Raw genomic sequence first — 16969 nt, forward strand, 5'->3', positions numbered from 1 at the left:
TTTCCTTGCAGTGAAACTCAGATGAGATACTAAATGTAACTTTTAATCCACCAGAAAGCACCATACACAGAGAAAGGCTTACCGTTATTATCAGCACTATGAGATAAATTGGAGAACTTTTCTCCCTAACAGAAAAAAAAAAACTATGTCCTAGAAATTATGAGATCATGCTCAAAGCCTTAGTTCAGTCTTTTATGATCTCTTCTCAATGTAAAGCACTAAAGATAATTTCATATATGCAATACTTTTCATAAACTAGGTTCTAAATTATATTTGTTATTGCTCTAGTAATTTAAACTTGTCACTTTACATCCTTTTTTAAATAGAGTATCTTTAAAAAAAACAGTAAGGTGTACTTGGAAATCATTTTGGAAGATTAGTCAAGATCTTAATGTATCTGTTTACAATTCATAATTATGTTATTTGCATGACTTTGGACAATGTTTCTCCTCCCTCTCAGAAATTCAGATTTGCTACATTTAGAATGAAAAATTTGGTTTTTGAAGATACTTGCAGCTCAAACATTATCTGAATCATTAAGACCTCTTCTTAAATTCTATGATTTTATGATCCCCATCTTCTAAGACCCAAGACACTTCTTTTGCGTTATTTTAAAAGCACCGTACAAGTGGTTTTGAGGTTGTCATTTTTATTTTATTTTATTTTTTTTAAGATTCAGTCATTTTTAAATGATGACAGAAATCAAATCTTATGGATAGTGGTACACTTCATGTTACATTATTATTAAGCTTTTAGAAAACCTCAGCCAGGAGAGGGCTCAGAAGTGTCCAACCATGCCCGTGCTGGTTTAGGAACACGTGGTAATTAACACAACATAAAAAAAAAAAAAAAAAAAAAGGAACACTGGCCAGTGATCACGGCTATCCTCTTTCTATTTCTTTACTCCTGACCCATAGGAAGTGGTATCTTTATTTTTCAAAATGAAATACCCATATAGCCAACCCAATACAGGATAAGCCAGAGGGTAAAGTGCAATAAACTGGCAATGAGTACACCTCTCTCTGCTAAAAATCCTCCAATACCTTCCCTTTTCACTTGAAGTGGAAGTTAAAGGTTTAGGCTTCCCCTGGCCCCCACAGCACCTGGATATGAATGAGACACAGGCACCTCTTGGTCTGGGCAGAGGCAGACCCAATCCAGGGTGCCTGGCTAGGGGAATTCACAGGCTGGATTTCAGCCTCAGTTCACTGGCCGGGTTGGGAGCTGTGCACATTGCACAACTGTATACAGGAGTCTTGCGGAGCTCCTGTGATGACCTCCAAGGCTGTATATGATCCTCCCTCCCTCCCTCACCCTCTCCTTCCCTGGCCTCCCCATCATCTCACTCCTCTCCAGCCACACTGGCCTCCTTGCCATTCTTGGAACTCCAGGCACCCTCCTGCCTCAGGCATATGCACACACTGCTTCTCCACCAGGAACATCCTTCAGATAGCCACAGCTTGCTTCCTCACCTTCTTCAGGTCTTGATTCAAGTACTAGCTTCTCAGGGAGGCTTATATTACAACCTCCTCCTTCTCCCTGTCTCCCTCCCTTGCTTCATTTTTCTTCATATCAGTCATCGCCAACCTAGTCACTGTATGGAATATTTTATTTATCATGTTTGTGTCTCCATAACTGGAATGTAAGTTCTACGAGGACCTGGATTTTTTTTTTCTTTTGGTGTGTTGCTTTATCTCTAGAACCTGTAGCAGTGTCTGGTATGTAGGAGGTACTCAGTGAATAACAGCACTGACTATATTGTATTATGATGATTTGTTCCTTTAGGGCAGGCATTGTGTCTTACTCAACTTTGCATGCCCTAACCTCCTTCCCAGAATTAGCAGACTTTATATGCTTAGTAAACACTTGCCGAATAAATGTACGAAACAAGTCATACCTTTAACCAAAGCCTTTTTCTTCAGGGCTGAGACAATTGAATGAAACTGTGGGTGACTTCTATCTCCCAGGGAAAGAGCATAAGCAGAAATGGCCAGTGTAAAGGTGCTCTGGGCTGAGAGGGTATTTTCAAGCAGAAAGGTGTCAGCTTTAGTGAGAGCCATGCTGATTTTCTGGAAACAAGAGCAAAAGATATCTAGGTTTGTCAAGACTCAACCTATCAACCGATGAGAACTACCCCGGGGTGGCACTATCCTGGGGCAGGCAAGATGAAGCGTAGAGAGAAATGACCTAATGGAAGTGGATGGGGTCTCCCTGAAGCAAATCCCTCTGGGAGAAGGAGCAGAGTACAATCTCAGAAGGGAAAATGTGCTTGTCCAAACTGGGTCAAGCTTTTTGCCCCTCAGTTCTCATCTGTTGAGGTTTTTCCCTTTAGTTTCTGTTTCCCATATCAGATGTAGTCTCTGGGAAGAAGAAGCATAGACACAGCTTTCATCACGTCCCCCCCTCAGCATAGCTGGGACAGACTCACATTTTCAAAATGAATTTTACTAAATAAAACCATAAATAGCAGGAAAAGAACCAAGCTGCCAGAGCGCTTTTTGATCCTAAGAATTCCTGGGAAAATTGTCTCTATTACTTTGTCCTGAGACAACTGAAGTATTTATTTTGGATAAGTGCATGAGGACAAAGTCTGGTGCACTGCTGCGGTCAACCCGCCCAGCTCCTTCTCTCCCGGCTCCACTGTCTCTTGCTCATGTACCACTAGGTGTCAACTGGTCCTCTAGGGCCCTGGGAACTTGTCCCTTGTTGATTATTTTGTCTTGTTAAGTATAAATAACAATTCTCTTGAAACAAACTAAAAAAGGTATTTTGTTTTGTGGTTGAAGTCCTGCAAACCCCCGTGGGTTTTTCCATGTCTCTTCTGTAGGCTGGTTTGAAGGACATGTCTAATTGACTTCTGATTTGTAGGCAGGCGTGTTTGACCTCAGTGTGGGGAAGTGTCTCTTCCCAGATCAGGGAAGCATCCCTGCTACCCCTTGGAGTCTACCACGTTGACTCGCTCAGGTGAATCTTCTCCTTACTCCCCTCAGCCTCCAAGCAAGTGAAACGGCACAGCCCAAAGAGGCAAACATGCTATCGTGTTCTTAGTAGTTCCATGATATAAAATGCCTCCACTGTAGGCTAACAGTCACATACACATCGTAACATCACCAGAGACACTGGAAGGAAGCTAGGGACACCACGTCATTTTCTCCTCAGTCACAACTTACTGGTTCTGTCAGCTCCACAGTTTAGTAGCCTGTGACACTGGACGATTAAACCTGCCTTACCCACAGGTCTCAGTTTTTGCAACTGTCAACAAGTAGGTTGGACCAGAGCATCTCTAATATCTATCATAATTCTGAAATCTTTTGATTTGGGAGCTAAATTTATTTTCAAGGCGGCCCCTCCCACTAAATGGTACAGAAACAGATGAGCAGTGTTAGAGGAAGGAAACTCTTACTTACCACTGTGGGGCATATATCAAAAGCCTTTCTAATTCCAATCACTGTAAAGGCTGTAAGATATAAGACATTCTCTTGGGCTTCAATAGGCAAGGTACCCTAAAAATAAGCAATGTTTTAAAAGGAGGGTGAAATGGTGTCCTTAAAGTGAAATGACCTGTTTCTTATCTCCTCCTCTCCCTTCATGCATTCCAGTTGGACTGCTTGCCATTTCTCAGTAAGATCTGGGTCTTCCTCACTTGCATACCTTCCATGCCTTTCTCTCCCTCACCTCCCCACCCTGAAGTTCCACTTCATACCCCTTCACCACAGATTCTCGCCCTCCTTCAAGACGCTGTTAAAATACCACCTCCTCTCTGAAGCACTATTCAGACTCTGTTCTCCCGTATTATTTCCTCTTAGGGCAGTCACATACCAATGCAATGCTTATATGATCTTCCTAAGTGTCCTCTATTTACCTCTCCAGCTTTATTTCATGCCACTCACCCCCTAGCTCTCTTGGCCCCAGTTATTTGCATGAACCACCCTCTCTCTCCACTTCAAAAGGCCAGGCACGCTCTTTGCCATCACTTGGAACACTCTTCCTGCCTTCCTCTTACCTAACTCCCAGGATCCTGGACAACTCATTTTTTTCAGTTCCCCCATACTAGGTTAGATCCCCCACTTTTGATGAAATTATATTTCCCTTTTCTTAACATGTATCGCACACTTGAAATTACTTACTGACATCTGACTTCTCTGCTACATCATAAGCTCTATGGCCTCAGTGACCACACTTGTTTTGTTCACTCTTGTGTCTCTACCATGTAGCACTTAGTACACATTCAGTAAGTATTTCTTGTATACGTAAATGAACACATACAATTATATGTAGATTAGAGTTGGTAGTATGTATAGCCCACTTTCCCTACCAGTGTGAGCTTTGTGGTAGTCCATCCTTCCCACACTTCCTCCCTGATTGTGCTCAAAATAGACCCTTGCATGTATTAGGTGCTCAGTGAATGGTTGTTGAATAAATACAGACAGATGGATGGATGGATGGATATGTGGGCATCTTAAGAAAAAAAAATGTTGTAGTATTTTATTCTTCAAATAGCACCTGGATAATGTCAGTTGCCCTCTGTTTCTTGTGGGAGTCCTAATCTGCTATTGGTGCAGCAGAGGACCATATGAGTTCCCTGTTACCCAGGGAGCCATTTATGCCTGATATCTTGCCAGAAAGGGATTGGATTAGGGCAGGCAAAAAACCAAAAAAACAAACAAAGAAACAAAAAACACTGTTCCATTTTAAAGAAACATTCTAAGGAGTAGAAGGGAGTAGGAGATACTGTAATGGTGTCTTGGAGAGATACTATAATCCCTTTGTAATTCAAGTTTATAAATAGATTCTAATCTCAAGCAACACTTCGGTGTACAGTTTAATAAAACTGACCCCAATCTCTTTTACTGACAGGATATAAATAGGGTCCCATCTTTCATGACAACACCTTGCAGCCTTGACCTGTAAGAAGTCTCTGAATTTCAGGTATGGCATCTATACCAAGGGTATGTGGACAGATGATACATTTTACCTGTTCTGAGATCTGTAGCACTTACAGCCTGTGGACCACCGGTGCCTGTTACACAAGAGATGTCAAAGGCATCACTCGTCTGACCTATACTGAATTGTGTGAAGAGCAGTGCAAGAAGAACTTTCATATTCTTTGCCTGTACACAACAGGACTTTCTTAAAGGGATACATATATTTTCTTCTCTTCAAACTTCTAAAATAGGATGAGAACAAAACTCAGACTTGTAAATAAAACTGTTGCTAATCTATATATTTGGTTTCCTTACCTGTAATTTTACTGGTTGATAATGGGAGTTTTCCTTGAAAGATCCATTTTCTAGTTGACTATTCTCCACCAGCCACAATAAAGCATTACAAATTGAATTTTGGTTCTGATTTATGTATTTATTTACTTGTCCAAGTACTCTTAAAACAAAAGCTGTTAACCTTTAAGACAAAATCAAATAATTAATATTTAGATGTTCAATCCCTTTGGCTTTCAATTTATGTGTGTTAATAGGATATTTATTCTTTAAAAGAAAATAATATTTTAAATCATACAATTCAAAGTATGTTGTCACCATTTTACAAAGGGAGAGAAGATTTTAGGAAGATCTCCAAAAACGTTTAGTCAACAAATGTGAACAACACATATTTTGTGATTGCAGGATTGCTAACAAGCACACAAACTAAAAACTGATGCCTGATGATTAAAAACAAAATTACTCTAAAGTTAAAGACAATAGTGGTGAAGCAAATAGTTTTGAGTCAGGGCACTGATATATGAACACGAGACCTGGAAGAGTAAAATCTTAAAATTCTAGATTGTAAAATGTGCACAAGCTGTCTAATCTAAAGTCTTGTCTGAGGCCTGAATATCCTTCCCCGACATTCACCAGAGTGTTTACCTCACTTCCTCTTGAGCCAGGCCATTGATGTAGAACTTACTACCTCACAAGGAAGCTTTAACTATCATGATTATGGAGGCTTTCTTGTTTTTGTTTTTTGCTTTTTGAAGCAATTTCAGTCTCTACTAATATCTCTCAAAGAATATCCAAGAGTATCTAATTCATAACCCCACAATGTCTCTTAGCCGCCCCCGCCCCCACCCCCACTCCCATTCCTGCACTCTCTGAGTACCCAGAGCTACCCACTCTTCAGCCCCTCATTTCTGAGAGTAAGACCACTTGACTCTCTCTCTCACTTAAAATATTTTATTTTCATTTTTCTTTCTAAAATGAACGATATGTTGGGGCACCTGGGTGGCTCAGTCAGTTAAGCGTCTGCCTTCGGCTCAGGTCATGATCCTAGGGTCCTGGGATTGAGACCCACATCAGGCTTCCAGCTCAGTGGAGAGCCTGCTTCTCCCTTTCTTTCTGCCCCTCCCCCTGCTTGTGCTTGCTCGCGTGCTCTTTCTCAAATAAATAAATAAAATCTTTAAAAATAAAATAAAATAAGTGATATATTATTTTTTGTACTTTTTCTTTGTACCTTCCTTGTATTTCTCAAAAAAAAATATTTTGAAAGTATTCAGGTACTGGCCATTTTCTTCTGTGTATGTTTCTCTCAAGGAACTTGTGGAGTTGGGTTCTAGGACAGTATCCAAATATTTCTGTATTTCTGGCTGAACACCATCCACTCAGTCTCGCCCAGAATTCTCAAGAGGCCCTAGGTGTTTACTGAGAGGCTACTGCATCTTCTTGGGGAGAGGGGGCATTTCGTCCTCTAAGCATTTAGTCCCCAGCTGTTGCCGTGCTGGTTTCGAACCCCTACCCCTCGCATCCTGGTTGGTATCCTCCGGTAGGCATGCTCCAGGGGTCTACATGTCTTTTAAAATGTGCCGCCCACACATGGTTAGACCCACTTCTAAGGTACAATCTGTGGACTTGATAAGTGATTGGATATAGAGCCAAAAGGAAAGGGATGATTCAAACTTGTACAGAGTATTGCTGCCTACAGACTAAGAAAACCCAAACAAAACAAAACAAAAGACTGAATTTGGCATGAATTATGTTTGAAGGGCCTCTGGCTCCCAGATCTCTAGAAATGTGGATTTGGAGCTTAGGAAAGAAGTTAGGCCTTGAGACATCAATTAGGGATTCATCTGTGTAGAAATTATGGAAATCATGGGCAAAGATGAGATTGCACAAGGAGAGACTACAGAAAATAAGAGGGTCAAAGATGAAATCCTGGGGACTCTCAATAGTTACAGGGCATAATCTAAAAGTCAATTATTGGCTCCGTAGCTCAGGGGTTAGAGCACTGGTCTCGTAAAAGTCAATTATTCCAGATTGTAAGATCCTTAAAAGTGTTTCATATAGTAAAATTTATAAAGCACTTGGAACACTATGTTTTCATTGAGTATTTTGTCAGTGCATGATAGCATTTTTTTTGAAAACAGATTGCCATGTGGACTTTCAGTTAATTCAGACAGTCTCGCCCTCAAAGCATCAAAAATAAGGAAGTTATTATGCTTCACTGAGTAAGTCCTTACTGAGCACCTGCTATGTGTCAGGTATATACCAGACACTAGGAATACTTGGGAGTGCCCACGTGGAGCTCACATTCTAGTGGCAAGACAGATAATAAGTGAGATAAGTAAGAATGTTAATGATAAATTTTAAGGAGAAAGGGAAAGTTGGGGAGCAGGATATGAAACGTCGGGATGGGAATGGGATGCAATTTTAGACAGAATGATTAGTAGAGGCCTCATTTAGAAGGTGACTTTTGGTAAAGACCTGAGGGAGGTAAGGGAACTAGCCACTGATACCTGAAGAGCATTTCGGACAGAGGGAACATGAGTGCAAAGGCCCTCAAGTGGAAGCATGCCCGGTATGTTCAAGGAACATTGAAGAGGTCAGTAGGGCTTGAGTGGAAGGAAAGAGAATAGTAGGGGATGCAGTTGAGGTGAGATGAAGCCAGACCATGAAGGGCCTTATAGTTCACAATAAGTTTGGTTTTTACCCTGGGTAAGATGGGAAGCTCCCAAATGGTTCTGAGTGACGTGACCTAACTTATGTTTTAACAGGGTCACTCCAGCTGCTATGTTCAGTATAGACAAAGAGGGGGAAGGGCTGAAGATGAAAGAGCAGAGGAGGCTAGTACAATAATCCAGATAAGACATGGGAGTGGCTTGGGCCAGGATGGCATGGTGGGGTTGGTAAGAAGTAGTCAAGTTTAGGACACATTTTGAAGGTACAGCCAGAAGTATTTGCTAGGTCTGATGTGACTTGTAAGAGAAAGAGGGCAATGAAGGATAACTAGACTTTTATCCTGAGCAACTGGATGAATGGAATTTCCATTAAGATTCCTTAATTAATCAACTATTTTATGAAAATGCAAATCAAACCTTCTACTTACCAGGTGCTAGCACTTCCACCCTTCCACATGCTGTAAGAATAGTCAACATTTCTGTAGGACATGATGCTCACCAACCCTAAGAGGCACCAGAAAAAGAACATAGTGCTTCACTGACCTTCATTTCTACACAAAGAGTGCTTTATTAGCTCCTGGGAATGGTAAACTTCCTTTGGTGTTGGGCAGCAAGCATGTGCTCTGTGGCCAGCGTTACACTTCTCAAAAGAAGTATATGAATCATGAATCACTTGAATTGGGAATTATCAAGTAGAACATTCTGAGCTCATTCAAGAGGGAAGGAAGTGCTCTGTAGGGGTTGGAATGCAGGTGTCTTGTCTCTCATCCAGGCATTTTGGTAAGTTAAGCCAAAATGCTACAGAAAATAGTATTTATTTATATAGTTGTGTCTATCTCACAATTTTCTTTTTGCAGAAATGCTTTTACAATTACGCTTTTGTATAATTTATAAGAACTTAAATATTAACTTAACTGCACCATTAGTTTAAAAATCACAACACTTTTAGGTACAATATGTAAAATAGATTTTCTTTTACCTTCTTTTAGTTTTTTCTTCAGGTTCTGTTTTTCAGTTAATGAATTAGTAGAAAAAATGTTCCAATTATTTCCTGCTTCCAGGTAGTGAAAAACATAGAATACTGGGACAATGCTCATCAGTTCTGCCTCTGCATTCCCCTTGGGGAGGTGGGTAAGAATGTCAATGCCTTTCTGACTCAGAACTGCATACATGACCTCACCTATAAGCAGTCCTGTAACAAACAAACAAAAAAATCAAGGTAGACACAATCAATTTCTATCAACTTCTGAGTAATAGTATATTTTAAATAGAGAGAAGAGCAACTGTCCCTGTTCTTTCCTCTTTTTTTTTTTTTCGAGAGAGAAAGCAAGAGCGAGCATAGGGGCAGTGAGGAGAAGGGGCAGAGGGAGAGTAAGAAAGAGAATCTTAACAGGTTCCACACCCAGTGCAGAGCCTGACTCAGGGCTCGATCTCACGACCCCGAGATCATGACCTGAGCCGAAATCAAGAGTTGGACACTTAACCAACTGAGCCACCCAGGCACACCCTTGTTCTTTTCTTTTTATCTAGGCAGTTGAATTACTTCTTAGCTGGGGAGAGACAAAAAAGATCTAGTTAGGAATATGGGTTTAAAAGAAACACCAAGAAAAGGCTTAAAAATGTCACTGGAATATTGTGGTAAGATGGCATAATGTAGCAGGCAGATTAATGCATAGAGGACATGGCAAATTCGTTGTCGTTCAATCTGACAGCTTTAGACATCATAAACCCTATTAATCAATCACTCCCACAAAGCAAAGCAAAAAGCCTGGGCTGTGAGTGTTCTGGGAGTGCTGTGGGGGCTCTGTCTAAAACTCACCGTACGATACTGGGCAAACCAATTTTCACATACCCAACACCAGGATTGCACATGATTTAAAAAGTTTCTCCCAGTACTAACATTCTGTGAGTCCAGGGCTTTAACTGAGACAAAATGTAGTCAGGACATTCTATTGTTTTGGTGATTTATTACTGAATTATAAAGGTTGGAGACCAGAGGAAACCCACCAAAGCTGCCACTTCTGCAAATGTACCAGAGGGGAGAGAACCCCTCTGGGACTGATATTTCAGCAGAGCAGTGCAACTCTGGTGGGTAATAAAGCCTCTGGAGCAAGAGTGGTCACTAAGATCATGAAAAGTTTTAGAGAAGTCTTTGCGTCAATGATAGCCCCCATCCTTCATCATGGGAGAATGAATCTCCATTTAAATCAGGCCAATGGAAGAAAACAGTGAGAAAAGCGGTTGGGGATTTGAAGGTGGAAGAAGGAGCAGGGTTCTCCCAGAGGTGGATTTGTATATGCTACTGAGTAGAGAAGAGGAAAAACAGAATAATCATGAGGATATTTGATTGCTGTTTGAAGCATAAAGTGAAATGAAAAATAAAAATGGCATTTGTCACCTTACCTTTTACACTCACAATCCTTTTGACTTTTGTTTTGGGGACCAAATCTAATGGTACCCTGTATGGGAACTCCTTTCGTCTACTAATGACACCTGAAATTTAAAAAAATTATTAGATTTACACAGAATTCTTTTTTAAAATTTAAATTCTACTAATTAACATATATTGTTATTATTAGTTTCAGAGGTAGAGGTCAGTGATTCATCAGTCTTATATAAAACCCAGTGCTCATTACATCCCGTGCCCTCCTTAATGTCCATTACCCCGTTACCCCATCACCCCACTCCTTCCCCTCCAGCAACACTCAGTTTGTTTCCTATGATTAAGAGTCTCTTACGGTTTGTCTCCCTCTCTGATTTCATCTTTTTTATTTTTCTATCCCTTTCCCTATGCTCCTCTGTTTTTTTTTTTAATTCCACATATGAGTGAGATCTTATGATAATTATCTTTCTCTGATTGATTTATTTCGCTTAGCATAATACCCTCTAGTTCCATCCACGCTGCAAATGGCAAGATTTCATTTTCTTGATGGCTGAGTGATATTCCATTGTGTATATATATATATATACCACATCTTCTTTATCCACTCATCTGTCAATGGACATCTGGGCTCTTTCCATAGTTTGGCTATTGTGGACATGGCTACTATAAACATTGGGGTGCAGGTACCCCTTCAGATCCCTACATTTGTATCTTTGGAGTAAATCCCTAGTAGTGCAATTGCTGGGTCATAGAGTAGCTCTATTTTCAACTTCTTGAGGAACCTCCATACTGTTTTCCAGAGTGGCTGCACCAGCTTGCATTCCCACCAACAGTGTAAGAGGGTTCCCCTTTCTCTGCATCCTCGCCACCATCTGTCGTTTCCTGTCTTGTTAATTTTAGCCATTCTGACCAGTGTGAGGTGGTATCTTACAGATTTACACAGAATTCTTGAAGGAACACCAGTTGCAGGTTATTTATAATATACTAGCTTCCAAATAATTGTTTTAAAATAAAAGGCCCTTTTATAATAACTATATTAAAATTTAAAAAGGAAGTTAAAAATAATCAAGGATTTTTTTTTAAAGATTTTATTTATTTATTTGAGAGAGAGAGAATGAGTGACAGAGAGCAGGAGAGGGAGGAGAGTCAGAGGGAGAAGCAGACTCCCTGCTGAGCAGGGAGCCCGATGTGGGACTCGATCCTGGGACTCCAGGATCATGACCTGAGCCGAAGGCAGTCGCTCAACCAACTGAGCCACCCAGGCGCCCTCAAGGATTTTTATCAAACCCTAGGCTTATATAATCTCTTTAGAGCATTAAATTTAACTGTAAGCTTCCTGGTCATTACAAGATAGATAGGAAATAAATAGGTTATATAAATTTTATCTACCAGAAAAAGGGAGCATGCCGTTTTGTCCAAAGAGAGAAAATTATTCTCGGAACTGAAAGCTAAAAATAACTAATGTAATTCCTTAGTCAAGGATATGTGAAGATTAGCTCCACTGTGAAGCATGCCCTGAAATTCTTTTCACTTTCTCTCAATCTAACTTAGACCCATTTTCTCTATGTGCAATAACAGAATTTTAGTGTACTTGTATCAGAGCATTTTTCTACTTTAATCATTGGTTTATTTCATAAAAATGTTCTTTATCATTCTATTGATAGAACACTAAGCACTCTGCTAAGCTTTTAAATGCATTGTTATACTGGATCTTACAACAACTCTGTTTGCTAGGTCTATTGTTATTTTTATTTTGTAGATGGGAAAACTGAGGTTTAGAGAGCAAGCTGCTCCAGGTCACAGAGCGGGCACAGATGAAGCTTGGATCTGAGCTCAGAAGTTTTACTGCAGACCCACAGCAGTCACCACACAGAGACCCCACCGCCCATTGTCCTGCCAGGAAAGCTCTGAGGGCAGGAACCATCTCTTATTGGAAGCTGTAGTCCCAGCATTTAGCATGGTCCTTGGCATAGGGCAGATGCTAAAAGAAAATAGTGACGTTTTGCCATTTAATGGGCAAGCCACATGGCTTTGCAGAAGAGACAGAATGTTCCTCAGGTGACTTCTTTCTTCATTAACTTTTAATAAATGCTGAGGATATAATATTAAAATAAAATTCAGTGAAGACATATAAGAGGTTTGTGGTGTGGGTGAAAGCATGGAGTTCAGAAGGAGCTCACTCTATATGTGACACTGGGTACGAGACTTCACCTTTCTATGCCTTGATGTGCTCGTCAGATCAATAGAGGTAATAATATTTTCCTCAAAGGATTTTTATAAGGGTGAAAATAATATAGACAAAGAGCCTGGAAACAGTTCATGCTCAGTACATTGTACTTAATAATAGTCGGTTGTCTGAAATTATCTAAATTTGATCCTCCACTAGTTTTTCCATTGATACCTGCCCTTGACTATTTCAATTCTTATTAGCAACTCTACTAGCAGATTGAAAAGGTACAGAAGAGAAAACTAAAACTAAGAGAAGTCAATATTACTCCTTGTCAGAAATCATGACAAAAGATACATCAAGGAACGCTTGGGTGGCTCAGTCAGTTAAGCATCTGCCTTCGGCTCAGGTCATGATCCCAGGGTCCTGGGATCTAGTCCCTCATCAGACTCCCTGCTCAGCGGGGAGCCTGCTTCTCCTGCTGCCTGCCACTCCCCCTGCTTGTGCTCACTCTCTCTCTGACAAATAAATAAATAAAATCTTAAAAAAATAAAAAATAAAAAGACTCATCAAGACATCACATATAGAGGTAGACACCAGAGAGATTAAATCATTTAGAAGTCAAATCTGTAAAACCAATAGGATAAAATATACAATATCTCTGTGAACTAAGAGCAGGGAAAGACTTCTTAAAGATTACCCCCAAAATATACAATAGCTATAAAGTAAAGTTATAATGAATTTGACTATATCAGAATAAAGGACTCCTGTTCAAAACCCACTAGGGTTCATTATTGCTCAAAAAAAGTACACCAGAGGGGCGCCTCAGTGGCTCAGTCAGTTAAGTGTCTGACTCTTGATTTCTGCTCAGGTCATGATCTCAGGGTCATGAGATTGAGCCCTGCTGCCGCCGGACTCTGTGCTCAGCAGGGAGTCTGCTGGACATTCTCTCCCTCTCCTGCTGCCCCTTTTCCCTCTCATTCGCGTGCGCTCTCTCATTCTCAAATAAATAAATATGTTTTTAAGAGAGTACACCAGAGACAAAAATCAATAAGAAATAGACAAGAAAACCCAAACGGAAAAATAGAACAAAGTGCAAAAGATAGGAATAGGCAATTCACAGATGAGAAGCCCAAATGACCAATAAGCATATGGAGAATTTTTTTTTTTTAAGGTTTTATTTGACAGAGAGAGAGACAGCACGAGCAGGAACACAAGCAGGGGGAGTGGGAGAGGGAGAAGCAGGCCTCCCGTCAAGTGGAAAGCTCATATGGAGAAATGTTTAAAATCATTTGTAATCAGAAGGATCCAAATTAAAACAATGAGATGGCATCCTATGCCTCTCATAAATGGCACATTTTAGAGAGGCCAGTAATAATACCAAGTGTTGGTGAGGATGTCGAGAGATGACAACCCTCACACAGCGCTGGTGGATGTGTAACTAACACAGCCGTTCTGAAGACCAGTGTGACGGCAGTAAATAATATTCAGTCTACGTATGCCCTTTGCCACCGCGGTCCCACTCCCGGATATACAGTCCAGATACATGCTGCACAGGTTTGTAAAGGGAGACGTATAAGGATGTTCGCTGCAGCATTGCTCACGGTGGTGGGGAATCTGTCACTAGAGGATGGATAAATAAAATTGTGGTGGAATATACTCTGAAACACTATGTGAGAAGCAGTGAGTGTATCTTTAAAACAGAATGTTGAGTTTAAAAACTGAAGAAAGAGAGGAGGATGTAGAGTAGGATCTGAGTGGGTGCATTTGAAGGAAGGGAAACAGGAGCAGGGTTCAGGAATGAAGGGAGGGAAGAAAACACGAGGGGCCTGCCCAGACCATTCGGTGTGCCAGGAAGAGGGTGGGGGTGGTGAGGAGCTGAACTCCCTGCAGCCCAGAGAAGAAAAGATTTGGAGGTAAAGGGCTTGTGGGGGAGAGAAAGCAGGAACCAAGGATGAGGGCTCTTTGGATTGAGTTTCCACATTTAGTCCTCATTTTAAGCTGATTCCACACTATTTTAATTCCTATTATTTTACAATTTGTTCTGATACCTCCTTCTCCCTCACGGATATTTTTTTTCAAATTTCCAGTGAGGTTATTGTCCATTCACTTTTCCAAATATATTTTGGCCTTTTAAAAAAAAAAAATGGAATTCTAGGGGCGCCTGGGTGGCTCAGTCGTTAAGCGTCCACCTTCGGCTCAGGTCATGATCCCCGGGGTCCTGGGATCAAGCCCCGCATCGGGCTCCCTGCTCAGCGGGAAGCCTGCTTCTCCCTCTCCCGCTCCCCCTGCTTGTGTTCCCTCTCTCACTGTCTCTCTCTGTCAGATAAATAAAATCTTTTTTTAAAAAAATGGAATTCTATAAAGTATCGTATTGGTATAGCAATTCCGACATATAAATATTGGAAGTATTTAATAAACTCTCCGAACTCACTGGACAGAATTAATTGTCATCTTTACCCTATTTAGCCCTCTAGAAAGTAACAAAGCTGCCTAAATCTAAGTTGTCTAAAACGATAAGGGGAAAAGTCATAAGGCAAGATTGGAAAGAGGCATAGATTTTAATATTACTATTTTTTTAACCAAGATTTTTGATTGAGAGACTTATTCCCAGACAAAAGATCATTCCCATCTTGTGGCCCTGATGTCCACCACTGGGATGTACAAGACAGGGCCACTTTGGAAATCAGTTTGAAGTAATGTCAGTATAGGGGGCACAAGGGTAAACGGGAAGAAAAAAAAGACACAGTGGCTCTGAGGCTTGATGTAACTGTATGAGGCCCCAAACCTCAGAACTTGTAATATCTCTACCCACAGATCCTTCACAACAGACGGGCTGGAAGAAGATCTGTGTGAAGATAAAATTTTTTAAAATGGGAGCATCTGGATATATGCATCTAGGATGGATTTTTCTGTTACTCTGTTGAAGTCATCCTTAACTTAGGATACTCAGCTGATTTAAAGGTAAAGGTCTGAATTCTTTGCTTGCCCAGAGGAAATGGCTCTCTGAGTATGATGGTCTTGATTTATAAGTAAACTTTTTTCCTCATTGCTATATCACTGAAAACAAAGAAAAATTATTCAATGCAATAATAAGGTAAGTTTTAACCATTTAATAAGAACTATGGCAGGCTATCTTTTTTTGTTGTTGAAAAGAATTGTTAGTTGAACACATTCTAAATTTCGCATATATACATGTATGGGCCTTGATTAAATGCTTGGATATTCGCAAAATTCTAACTGTGAGAAGATTCAGAATATCTTTATTGAAGGATAAAAGCAGGGAAGCAGGAACAATGAGGAATGGGTTAGTTAAGTGACTAATCAGCATTATTGTGTTTTTAAATACTGCATGTTAAAGAAGTATGGAAATGACTTTTTCTTAGGTGTTCTTTGGGATTGATGGTTCTATAAGAAAATATTATAAATTATTATTGTGATGGATAGAAAATGACTACTATTGCAGAGAAGTCATGCAATTATTACTATTTCAATGCTTTGCACTTAAAATTAATGGAATTCTTTTTCTTTGTTCTAAACCCATCCAGGTTACAATACAACACATGCTATTAAGAATGTCAATGAACTAAGAAGTGGATATTTCTTATTCCAGACGATTGACATTTTGAAAAACAGTGTTTCAGGTTACCTAGACACTTTAATTTCTAGAGCAAAAGAAGACGTACAAATACAAAACCATTTTGCCTACCATAAATACCCCTTGGGTCCAGAGTAACACCAGCATAACTTTCCTTTTTGACACCTTCTGGCTAAAAAGGGAGAAAACATTGTCAAGAATATAATTAAATTTAACTCCCTCAGTGGAGCCTTAATTTGTTCACTGGATTTCAGCTGCCTATTCAAATGATGCAAGAATATAATTAAATTTATGTGACCTGAATTCTTGGATCAACTTGAAGACTTTCTAATTGAAAAATTCTTTTTTTTAAAGGCAAAATATGTGTAAATATTTATATCCATACATGCAAGAATAAGATTCTCTGGCTACTTGCATAATAACCAGAGCAAATACTTAAATAGAAGTTATTATAAGCCAGGTAATTGATCTAAGTGCTTTGTATGTATTAGCTCGTTTAGCCTAAAAAAATACTCTATGAAGTAGAAACTATTATTACTCCCATTTGATAGATGAGGAAAAGAACACATAGAGAAATCAAGAAACTTATCCAATGTCACACTGCTAGGAAGTGGTGGAGCCAGGATTCAAACCCAGGCAGCCTGTCTCCAGAGTCTGTGCATGGAACCACCATGCAAGGATGCATAGGACATGCCGTACACAAAAAAAGTCAGTACATGTCTACTGAAGTGATTTCATGGCTGAAAACAGAGGTCAGAGAATGAAGACCTAAGAAGGCCCAGTTCTGTCATTAATTAGCCATGTGCCTCTTGGCAAGAATCTTAACCTTAGTAAGATAACAAGAAAACACTCAATGGCCTATGTGGGTAAATAGTACTTAATAAATGATAGTTTTCTTCCTTTTTTAGTCTGTTTACTCATTTGTAAATGGGACAT

The 16969-nt window shown here is 40.0% G+C and overlaps 1 protein-coding gene across 1 annotated transcript in view; it reads right to left on the minus strand.

Moving 5' to 3' along the window:
* The window catches only part of C5 (complement C5), a 115843-nt gene that overhangs the window by 48135 nt on the left and 50739 nt on the right, over positions 1 to 16969 (minus strand). Inside the window, exons 22-28 of the mRNA XM_064579704.1 lie at positions 16145 to 16205; positions 10289 to 10378; positions 8865 to 9077; positions 8314 to 8389; positions 5241 to 5400; positions 3408 to 3503; positions 1898 to 2069 (exon numbers count right to left, since the gene is read on the minus strand). Coding sequence (XP_064435774.1) covers positions 1898 to 2069; positions 3408 to 3503; positions 5241 to 5400; positions 8314 to 8389; positions 8865 to 9077; positions 10289 to 10378; positions 16145 to 16205 — 868 coding nt within the window. The remainder of the gene's footprint in view (positions 1 to 1897; positions 2070 to 3407; positions 3504 to 5240; positions 5401 to 8313; positions 8390 to 8864; positions 9078 to 10288; positions 10379 to 16144; positions 16206 to 16969) is intronic.

The sequence above is a fragment of the Mirounga angustirostris genome, unplaced genomic scaffold (genome assembly GCF_029215605.1).
Source record: "Mirounga angustirostris isolate CCGP_5_RB_7025 unplaced genomic scaffold, mMirAng1.0.hap1 SCAF_15, whole genome shotgun sequence".
NCBI classification, from domain to species: Eukaryota; Metazoa; Chordata; class Mammalia; order Carnivora; family Phocidae; genus Mirounga; species Mirounga angustirostris.